General features: G+C 46.9%; 1 protein-coding gene across 1 annotated transcript; it reads right to left on the bottom strand.

Annotated features, from left to right (window-relative positions):
- Positions 1-1,190: 1,190 nt before the first annotated feature.
- On the bottom strand, positions 1,191-2,294 carry LOC100613860 (putative uncharacterized protein FLJ41423). The gene has a single exon (XM_003312999.5). The coding sequence runs from the start codon at positions 2,292-2,294 to the stop codon at positions 1,791-1,793; it is 504 nt and encodes a 167-aa protein (XP_003313047.1). The 3' UTR covers positions 1,191-1,790.
- Between the last annotated feature and the right edge of the window lie 9,335 nt (positions 2,295-11,629).

The following is an 11,629-nucleotide window of genomic DNA, read 5'->3' as shown; positions in this document are numbered from 1 at the left end:
CCTGCGGCCTCCATGGCTCCTTGTCACCCAGGATGACAGACAGAGCACCAGGTTGGGAATCAGCAGGTGTGGGTTCCAGCTCTGCCACAAACCTGCTGCATGACCTTGTGCAAACCAATTTCCCCATCTTAAAAACGAAGAGGTTGGATTTTGCCATCCTGAGCTCTCTGAGAGTCTGAATTTACAATTCCAGGGATCAGAGTGTCACATCTCACATGCTAAGATGAAAAGGTGAGCGTTTCAGCCAGTTGACTGCAGTGAGAAGAGATCACCCATCCTCTCAGTGCCCCGTGGAAGCACTTCCATTTAGGACACATCATACATTCAACAGGCTTTGAGAAAAACTGGGGGGTGGAAGTGGGGAGAGAACCACTATTGACTTTGCACAACTTAGACCCTGGGATTGACATTTCCACACACAAGAACCAGTGACAGCAGCCCGATGGCATGGGGAGTGTTTGTGATGCCATCTTACAGAGGAGGCAACTGAGATGCAGGGAAGTCAGGTCTTAGCACCGACATGACCTTTTGATCCAGGTATTTCTGAATCCAAATTGATGGTCATTATAAGATTATAAGAAAACAATAAATTGCAAGCAAAAAAGTGAATTCCTTTTTTTTCTTTTCTTTGTTTTTGTTTTAAAGCATTTTGCTTTTTAAGGGCCAATCTTCTCTTCATGTGCGAAATGGGAACCAAGATCTGGGTCATAGCTTACAGTCCCAAACCCCAGTTGTCCTGGAAGAAAACAAGGACTTATCAGGGCCTGGAAAGCTTGTGTCTGAATCTCCAGCAATCCATGGCTGGCTGATTTCTTCTAAAGTCAGCCAAGTTGGAGCCTGGCAGGTTGAAAGACCATTTCACTGGCGACACAGAACCCATTCCCCATGCGTTTCACCACCAACAGTTCTCTTGTCCTACCTGCGTTCCTCCTTGGCAGGCAGTTTACCAGACATCCAAGCACCAAAGGGGGCCATGTGGATCTGGCCTGGTCGTCCGTACAGCTGGAGGAGCCACGCCTCTTCCTGCCCTTTCTCAGGAAGCAAAGCACCTACTGTCTTCCCGCAGAGCCAGGGCAAGCATGGGCTTGGGAATGGAGCACACCTGCCTCCCCAGTCTGGCTCTCTGCCCTTTAATAATCGTGTCCCTGGGCCGGACGCGGTGGCTCACGCCTATAATCCCAGCACTTTGAGAGGCCAAAGCAGGCGGATCACCTGAGGTCAGGAGCTCGGAGACCAGCCTGGCCAATATGGTGAAACCCCATCTCTATTAAAATACAAAAATTAGCTGGGCGTGGTGGCGCGCGCCTATAATCCCAGCTACTCAGAAGGCTGAGGCAGGAGAATCACTTGAATCAGGGAGGTGGAGGTTGCAGTGAGCTGAGATCACGCCATTGCACTATAGCCTGGGTGACAGTGAAACGCCATCTCAAAAAAAAAAAAAAAAAGTGTGTGATCCTACATTCTCCCTCTCTGGCCTTTAGCTTGGTATTATAAAAATGGGGATACTATTTCCTTGGAGAGTTATATGTAGATTTAGTGAGCACAGAGCTTTTAGATCCAGGTTTCATGGAAGCACCAAAGTGTCTGTTAGGAGTGGGGAGGTTGCTACATGGTGAGGGACAGGGCCTTAGGTGCCCCATCCCCTTCCATCAGAGGCGCTTCCCTGGTGTTTGTTTACACGGCCAGGTTAGGCTTGCGATTTTGGATGGAGGAAAGGGTTATGCAGCTGAAAGAAAGCAGAAAGACCGCTGCTCTAGTTGTTGAGGAAGTGCTGGGCACCCAGCGGGCACTTAATAAATGTTAGCACTTTCCCTCTCCTCGCCCCCATCATTCTCCCCCCTGGATTCTTTATTAGATGGCTCGGTGAAAACCTGGACCCAGATGAATGGAGAGAAGGCAGCAGGCAGAAGATGGAGTGCTTTTAAAATATCAAGCGAATCACTGCAGGTGTGGAGTGCCTGGCGGGGGCTGGGGGTCACGGAGGCTGTGACCCAAATACAACGGGGCACAGGCTTACCGCAGCTCCACACTGAGGGCTCCTGCCTGCAACCAGCACAGAAAAGGCTCCCCAGAAACAGGGGAACCGGCCCCTGCCCCACCAACGCCGTTCGCAACAGGCTCACCCCCTCCTCCTCCTCCTCTCCTGAATGGAAGGACCCAGAGGAAAAGAGAGAGCTCTGAAATGTGCGAAGGGGCACAAGAGGTGGGGAGGCCCAGTGGGCTGACCTGGCTGCTTCTTGCAAATAAGCGGGGCCTGCTGCACTGCGAGGGCACCGAGAAGAAAGAGCTGCCATCAACCCTGCCGGGTTTTTCTCAGATCCTCTGAAAATGGATCTCCCGGGAGCAGCTCGGCAACCGGAGCCATAGCGCCACCTACAGGCTTCCTTCTGCCATGCACTTTGCCTTCAAATGCCCCTTTTCAGGGGCAGGTATTACACGCTAGGTGTGCCAGGGGCGGGAGCTCACATCAAATCCACTGAACTGCGAGGTGTCGTGTTGCTGATACGCTCAGACAAATGAGCTTGGTGTAGAGAGAACGGTCGTTGCTAACGTGTATCTTGCAGGCAGGGTGTCAGGGCTGCGCTCCAGGCAGGAAGCTGGCAGAGTTGACAGCCAATCTCCCATCTTTATGATGGGGAAACTGAGGCCGAAACTGTCCACAGTTACACAGTGAGTTGAAGGCAGAGCTAGGACAGGAAGTATTCTGTGCCTCTCCACTTGGATGGCTGTTCCCCTGTTAATTCCGCAATAACTGTACTGTGACAGCCACAGGAGCCTGCAGCACACACACTAAAGAGTGGCTCCTTTTCACTCAGAAATGTCAGGAGATGGGGCCAAGTTTAGAGGTTGCAGCTACAGATAAGCCTCCGAATACGGGCTCCATGGGGCCTGGGGATAGGCCCCTGCTCTGAATGTGGGTGTGAGAGGATTTAGTTCGCAGAACTGACTTTCCCTCCTACACACCGTGTCACGCTCACACTCTCCATCTAGCAAACTGTTTGCCCTTTATGGCCCACTCACAGGTTGCTGTCTTCCAAAGCCTTCTCTGATCCCTTCTCCCTGCCAGTGGAGTCCGTCATCTGTGCCACCACAGTACTTATTTGAGACATTGATCATTGAACAGGTTCCTCTGTATTATGATGATTTCTGTGTCTGTTTGTCTAAATGGAGAGTTCTGGTGTCTCCAAAGCTCAGCCCAGAGCCAGACACAAAGCAGGTGGTCGCTCCAAAAAGGATGGGTAGATGGAAGGATGGGTGGGTGTGTGGGTGGGTGGGTGAGTGGATGAAAGGGTGGGTGGATGGATGGGTGGGTGGGTGGGTGGATGAAAGAGTGGGTGGATGGATGGGTGGGTGGGTGGGTCGAGAGATGGATGAGTGGGTGGACAGCAAATGAAGCACACCTAGAGGATGGGGAACTACTCTATTCTATATTCTAGAACAGGGATAGCATCTGTTTCTAAGGAGACCTACATCTAAAAGCATCTGCTCCCAAGTCTAAGTCAAAAAGCATAACAGGGTGTGCATGCTAAGGGCGGTTGGGCTGGCCCCCTCCTCCTCCTGACTGCCCCTTCCCCCTGGTTTCCCAGATAACCCATTAGAAACCTGCCAGGGGTCTCCAAGGTGTAGTTCCCTGAATGCCTGCAGCAGAATCACCTGAAGAGTTTGTTAAAATGCAGGCTTCTGGGCCCTTCCCTCAGAGATTCTGATTCTGCGAGCCTGAGCAAGGGCCTGGGAATATGTATGTTTAAATCAGCACCAACAAAGTGAGGCTGATGTGAAGGTAAGTTTGATACCACTCATCAACACAGTACAAGGACATGCCAGAAACTGCCTTTGCTGACAGTCCACCCACAAAGGCTTAAAGAAACGACCCTGCCTCACAGACACCAAACGGTAGAAAGTGCCTATGGAGTCTTCAAACATCTAGAAGTCCAGGGAGAGGGAGGGCTTCCAACTCCCTCCACACATCTCACCCCACCCCTGGCCCGACCCGAGCCTGAGGGGGCAGGCCCACTCCCTAAAGAAAAATGGCCTTCCCCTCCCCAAAAGCGACAGTAAGCCCAGCCTGCCTTGTGCTCCCCAATCCCCAGCGAAGCCCACAGTGGGAGGTGGGGAGTGCTTTATTCCCTGTTTACCACGGCAGAGAAGCCAGCAGCTGTTTTCAGTGTCTGTTTCTACCTAAACACAGCTCACGCTCCCAAACATGGGCTCTGTCAGCAAACGTTAGCAGACCTGGAACACGAGTCCCCCATTGGGTTCAGGCTGGAAAGGGCTCAAGAATGAAGACAGGACCAGAAGATGGTTCTGGACGGGGGCACAGCCAAACATCTTGGCAACTATAAGTGGGCAAGCAGCCCTCCCAGGCCAGCTGGTGAGCTCCTGGAAGGAGCAGAAAGGGCCCATTGGAAGGCAAAAGAAAACAAACAATGACATCCAAACATCTGTTTGTCCCTGTGGCCCAATAACCTGAGCTCCAGCCACACTAGGTCTTCTGCTGAATACCTACTATGTGCCAGGCCCTATATTTGGTGCCTTGCTATTTAGGTTAATCCCCACAATAGCCTTAGGAGACAGGTAACATCATGATGCCCATTTCACATACAAGGACACTGAGGTTCAGGAAAGCAAAGTGACTTGCCCAGACCTTGAGTGGGTCAGCCCAGATGCAGAGGCAGAGCTGGAGTCCAGGCTCCTCTGCTTTTCCGGGCTCCCTTGCTGCAGCTGCGCTGTTCACCACGCACATGCCAGGCAGTCTGGCCCTGTCCACGCTGCTCCTCCACCTGGAATACCTGACCTCTGGTGCCATGAACGTAGTCCTTCTGGTTCTTCAGAGCCACAGGCCACTTTTTCCCTGAAGCCCTTCTGGATCCCATCTCCCATCCAAATAGAGAAGTTAAGTGCTCTGTTCCCACACACACTGCTTGGCCTGGCATTCAGCCCCATTTTCATCTGTCTTAACAGTTGCTGAGATTCACAACAGTCCCCCTAAATCTCAATCTCCCACCCCCACCTCTGCTGCTGCCACCACCCAGCCTCTGCCCATCACATCCCTGTCCCCAGCACCTAACTCGGAGCCTCCGCAGCCTTCAGGCTGACCCTCTGGGGCACCACACAGGTCCAGAGCCCATATGTAGACTGAGGAATAAATAAATTGCCCCTCCCAGCCACGGGCAGCCAGTCATTACTGAGGGTGGTATGGCCTATTGACCTAATGGAAGAACACTGAATTCTAAGCTTAAAAGCCTAGCTTTGAGACTTGGTTCTGAAACTAATTCACTGTGTGATATTGAGCCTCTCTGGATCTCAGGTTCCATCTGTAGAATGGGTGGGTGAATGGAAGACATGATCTCTGTGTTCCATAGCTCTGTTAAACACTTAAATGTTCAGTGAATGAGGACATTTGAGTCTTTATCAAGGGTCTAATCCATTGAGCCCACAGAGTGGCTGCAGATGCCTGCCTGAGGGCAACTGAGACAGGCTCAGCTGGACCCAAAGTTCTGACTGTGAGTAGGAAGACAAGTTTGAGTGGGTCAGCTAAAGAGCTTTGAATACCAAGAAAGGAACGTGGAACTGACTTAATATGGCAGGGGAGTGATTGTTGCTCCCTCAGGAGGGAAGGACAGGAGAGTGAGGCAAGGGATCACTCATCTGGCACTGATGTGAGGGGTGACAGAAAGAGGACCTGGGCCTGAGACACTACTTGGGTGCCTGCTCAATGTAGGAAGCCTGGTTGTCATGAGCCGAGGGTCTGTACCAGCATGAGTGGCAGTGGGATTGAAGAAGGGAGGTGTTTTGGAAACATCTCAAAAGAAGAATCTCTAGGATTCCTAGAGATTTCAGCATGCAGCATGGAGGAGAAAAGGAAACACAGATGGCTCAGAAGCTTGATCCTGGGGTTGGTGAGTTTCAGAGTACAGTGGGTTGAGGGGCTGAGTACCTGTGGCTCCAGTATTGAGGGGCAGGGGCTAAGGAAAAAGAGACAAGGGAAAGACCTGGGTGCCAGTCTCCATTCCTGCTCCTAACCATAGCAGATCATCTTCCATTCTGAGCCCATTTTGTCACCAGTGAAATGGGGGGAAAGAATCCTGCCTACCTGATAGGGATGCTGTGGGGCCTTCATGCACTAATGGATATGCAGTGTCTGTATAGGATAAGCCTCATAAACATTGACTATTATAATGGCTATGTGTCCGCGATCCATTTTTATTTCACAATTTAATAATAATAGCTACCATTTATTGATCACCTGCCCTGTGCCAGGCACTGTACTAAGTAATTTGTTTACACTCATAATCTGATTTCTTCCTCATAAGAATTCCATAAGAACCCCTTGCATTGTGTGGACGGTTAACTCTGAAGATCAGAGAACTCAGGCAACTTTCCTGAGACAGCACAGCGGCTGAGAAGCAGTCACTTCCAACCAGCGTTCCATAAGCCCCTAACAGGTCCCGGGCACTGGTCAGAACACAAAGAGGTGTAGAATCTGGGTTGGTCCTTCAAGGCAGCTCATTGCAGCTACTGGCCTCCAGTGGAACAGGTCTCTTTGAGCTATTTGTTCTGGAATTTTATTCTCTGCTGTGAATGTTGATAGACAGGGAACAAATATCCCCTGGTTGGACTCTCTGAGCACGGGGCACTGGAAAAGGATGTCAAGCCCTGAGACCATTGTTCACGATGAGCGGCCGCACCCGCCCATCCAACAGCCTTTTATCCAACTTGGCTGGGTGCTATTATTCAGCTCTGAGCCATCACCAGGAGCTGCAAAGCAGTTAATTACAGAAGTATAATCCCCTTCTTCACAAGAAGCTGATCTTCTAGGGTTGCGAGAAGATAAGATTTATGCCTCTTTCAATTCCTTTATTCTCTCATCAACATAGATTCATATTTCAGTTTCCTGCATTGGAAACAAAAAGGAAACTCGCTTAGCCCACTGCTGCCTGAGAGAGATAAATTAGGCTACACAAAGAACCAGTCCTATAAACTCAATCTCTTCCCCTTCCTTTCATGTTTGTGATTATAAACAGAGTCAAGGGCAGTTGAAATATAACCCTCTGCCTGCCTGCCTGTCTTGTCCTAATCAAAGAAAGGAGACAAATGCAGTGATAGCAATCCATGTGGTGCCAGGAAAGAGGGACATAGGCCCCCCACGATCCCATGCCAGCCTGGTGAGCAGATCAGATAGAAAGACCTTTGTCTCCAACCATTCTCTGGTCACAAAATTGTTTCCAAAGGCCACAGAGAGAAGCTGGATGCTGCGCCACTGCAAATGCTTTCATTTTCTTGATGGCAACGTGTATGATGCTATTTGCTCAAAAGAAAGGACCTTTCGATTTGGCGGGCTGTGCAGTGTGACTGTGCCAGGGCTCCTGGCCAGTCTCAGAAGTGTGCGGACAGAGGTGGCCAGCAGATCAGACCGCAGAACAAGGCCAGTGTTGGCAGCTCTGAGGAACAGAGAGGTTCCAGGCTCTTCTGACAGGAGAGGCCCACTTACTGAGAGCAGTCCTGAGCGAAATGACGTTATCCTACCCAGGAATCAGGGTGGGTTTTTGGATTATTGTTTTTGCTGTTCAACTGCTTTTGTTGTTTTTTCGAGTGTCGCTGGAGTTATTAACTGTGGAGAGTTCAGTTGGCAGATGAGGAACAAGGGGGCCACAGAAAGGAGCCAATTTGCTCAAGGACCCAGGGCAAACGTGTGGCAGCACTGAGGATGACAAAAGTCCCGATGCCAACAGTGGATCGTGGCGCTTGCTGTAAAGTGTCAGACACTGTGCTAAGCATCATCATCCCTCACCTTCATGACAACTAAAAAGTAAACATCATCACCCACACTTTACAGAGAAGGAAACTGAGGCATAGAGGAGGCAAGATACTTGTTAGAGGTCACACATTGGCCAACTCTGGAGCCCATGTAGCCCACTGCCATGCAATTCTGCCTCCCTCAGGTATGGCTTTCTGGCATCCTGACTTTTCCTGGAGGACTTTTTGAAACTGCTGATTGGCGAAGGGGAAAATCTAATTTTTTAAGGATAATGAAGAAAGGGAGGAAGGGAAGAGAAGAAACAGAATATAAGAGACAAGTTGGCCCCTGTAATAAAATGTCATCCCACAAGATGTAAGGCAACAGTCTTTAATAGACTTCGAGATTCAATTATCCCTTTATATTTGCAGCAGACCCATCATCATCTAAATCATCCATTCGCCGTGAATACACCCTAATTCACAAATAAAATATAAAGCAAATCAAGTTTGAGAGCTGTGTAGCCTCTGAGCCATCACTCCTCGAAGACACACACCTCAGCATTCACTCCCAAGGGAAGAAGGTTAATAAAAGCCTTGGGCACTGTCTCTAGTTCAAGGCCTAGGGCATGTCTCACAGATGGCTAAGAAGAGCTCTGTGATTCAGATGCAGAATCCATCTTTTCCATTCTGGGGCTTTTAAAGCATGTTATTCTGATCTCTCCTGGCCACCCTCTCTCAAGCCCTCAGATGGCAACTCTTGACTCTCTCTGGATCATTTCCCATTTTCTCCCCCAATAGACTTTACAGATGTGATATCTCCATTGAATGCCAACATATTCAATTTTTCTAGCAGCTGCCAGGGTAAGGACATGCCAGCTCAGCCCCACTTTTCTAGGTAGCCCCACTTTTCTTCTTTGGCACATGCATCAGCCTTGCCAGAAAGGCTGATGATCCACCCTGCACAGGTCCCATTTAACTAGCTCCTAAATCCCACTTCCTATTCTGTCCGTCTCCAGTATTTTTTTTTTTAGTTTTCCTCCTTTAAGTTATAAAAGTAATACATGTTCATTGTAATAGGTTATTCAACAGAGTTGTATAAAGCAAAGTTCCTTATTCTCATCTAGCCCAATTTCACATACCAGTGAGTTACCAACAGTCTGATATGTGCAGTGGTGTGATCTTGGCTCACTGCAACATCTGCCTCCTGGGTTCAAGTGATTCTCCTGCTCCAGCCTCCTGAGTAGCTGGGATTACAGGTGCCCACCACCACACCTGGCTAATTTTTGTATTTTTAGTAAAGACGGGGTTTCACCGTGTTGGCCAGGCTGGTCTTGAACTCCTGACCTCAGGTGATCTGCCCGCCTCGGCCTCCCAAATGGTTAAACATGATTTTTGTTTTTATTTTTTTCTTACAAATATGAGATCACACCATACATATTTCTCTACATCTTGTTATTCAGAATTAACAAAATATCATGGATGTCTTTTCAGGTAAGATAAGGATGTCTGTTCCATTCTTTTCAATAATGTTGCATGCATGATTTTATGTGGTATGACTGAGACATCATTTACTAAGCCATCCTATATCCTGACCCTCCTAGATGGCATGCCTGGTCTCTCATATCTATGAATGGCATGGTTTCCCTCCATTGATAAACTGCTTATCTTTGGCAAGGCCGTTTCCATGATGGCTTAGCCTTGGAGAGGGGAGTCCTTTTCCATGCAATATTCCTGAGAACAGTCCCTGCCAAGGTAATCTCCTGGCCTTTCAGGAAAGACCCAGACAGACTTGTAAAAGCCGGTTTCACTGCTATGAAATCTGGACTTCCTTTGGCAATGAAAAAACAAAACAAAACACAAAGCATAACTAAACCCTTAAGATATCATAAACAGGCAAGCAAAAATACAACACATAATTCTAGGCATAAACCCAATACCCGCCAGAAAGACTTAGGAAAACAATCCTTGAGAACGCAGAAAGACGTTGTTTATCAAAGAAAGATTTTTATAATGCCAATGCTGCATTTTATTAGAGAGAGAAGAGGCCTGAAGAGGAGGCAGTCTACAGAATATTTCTGTACTCATTTAAACTGAATGCTAAAACACTCTATGCCTGAAATGTTGCAAAACTGGAAGTAAATTCTTTGAGGCAATCTGCTTTCCTAGAGCTCTTTTATGGAAGTCACATTCGAACGGTTTTAGAAATCAAAATGAAATCTCATAAAATGTATTAAGAGTTTGTCTCCTTTAGAACTAGTTACACCATTTCTGGAACTCTATCCTAAAACAAAACAAAACAAAACAAAACAAAACAAACCAGGAATGCCAGCAAAGATACACATATGAGGATATTTATCCAGCATTACTTATAATTTTAAAAAATAGAAAACAAACTAAATGGTCTAAAACAGGAAAATGTAATAGTATGCAACTATTAAAAGAGATATTCACAGTATTGAATTCCAAGAATAAATGCTTATGTTACGATATTAAGAGAGAAATACAATTGTATGTTCAATCTGTGTAAAAATACACATAGAAAACAGTGGAAGGAAATAAATACACCAGCATATTAACAGTGGTTATCTCTGGGTGGTAGAACGACATATTTTTTTCTTCTTCTCTTTTACTTTTCTGTAATTTAAAAACTTTCTAAAATTAACCTGCATTACTTTTATAATGGATTAAATTAAACCACACAAAAAAATAGAGTTGATTCTACTGCCTATTTTTAGGATCATGGGCTGGTACATATGACAAGGAACAGGCATGGATTAGGCTAAGGGTTTTCTGGGTTGGGGGCAGTGATGGAGAAAATCCTCCAGCTTTTTGGTATCTTTAAGGGCGTGGGCCCTCTAATCCAATACCTTCTACAGAACAATTAGCACACAATGAAAACTTAATAACATCAAATAGATGACATTGCCAATTCACTCGACATTTAGTATGCACACACTATGTGCCAGGCACTAGGAGGAAATAACCAACTTTGTATTCTAGATCATTTAAAAAAAAAATCAAAACTACACTTTGTCCCTATCATCATATATGAAATGTAGCACATTGATTCCCTCAATTTTCCTTCCATTGTTTTCAGAAAGGCAAACAAAAAGAAAAATGAACAAGTTGAGATTTGCCGTGGACATCAGGAAGGCACATATTGGAAGTAATCCCAGGACCTTCAACCGTCTCTGTTAAGTGTGTTTATTCTTCGTTAGAGCCAGCTCTGGGAAAAGAGGCAGCCAGGCAGTTATTAAACCAAGTTTCCGGTTTCTCCTGTCTGTTCTGAAAAATTTTGACAGATGGGTCCTCTCAGCAGGACCAGTAAATGGTTATTAATCCATTCATTCAATCAATACCTACTATGTGTCACCCTCTTTTAGGAGCTGGGAGCAATGCAGAGAATCAAGGTCCTTGCACTCATGGTACTTACATTCTAATGCAAGAGACAGGCAACAGACAAATAAAATAGAAACTAATATTATTCAGGTCATGATCACTGCTATGGAAAAATTAATAAAACAGATTAAGGAATAGAGTGACAAAAGGCTCTTTTCTAGATAGAGTATTAAGAAAAGTCTTCCCTAAAGAGGTGATATTTGAGCAGATGACTGAGTAATTGAGAGGATTGAGTGAGATGAGTATTTGGAGTAGTGTTCTATGTTGAAAGAGCAAATGCAAAGGCCCTGAGGCAGGAATGCGCAAGAAAAGCCATCTAGCAGGAGCACTGTGAGCAAAGAGGAGAACAGATAGAAAGTGAAGTCAGGGATGAAGTCAGGCTAGATCATGTAGGGTCTTTTGGGGCATGGTAAAGGCTTCTGATTGTATTCTAAGAGTGATGAGGGGCCACTGGATAGTTTTGAGCTGGTGCGGTGGGGTAAAATGATCT

Source organism: Pan troglodytes, chromosome 9 (assembly GCF_028858775.2).
Source record: "Pan troglodytes isolate AG18354 chromosome 9, NHGRI_mPanTro3-v2.0_pri, whole genome shotgun sequence".
In the NCBI taxonomy this organism is placed as follows: Eukaryota; Metazoa; Chordata; class Mammalia; order Primates; family Hominidae; genus Pan; species Pan troglodytes.
The sequence above is the reverse complement of the archived record's forward strand: the minus strand, read 5'-3'. Positions and strand labels throughout refer to the sequence as shown.

Bases quoted from the DNA above. Each gene is read 5' to 3' on its own strand.
- LOC100613860 (XM_003312999.5), bottom strand. From the start codon at position 2,294: ATGGCAGCTCTTTCTTCTCGGTGCCCTCGCAGTGCAGCAGGCCCCGCT.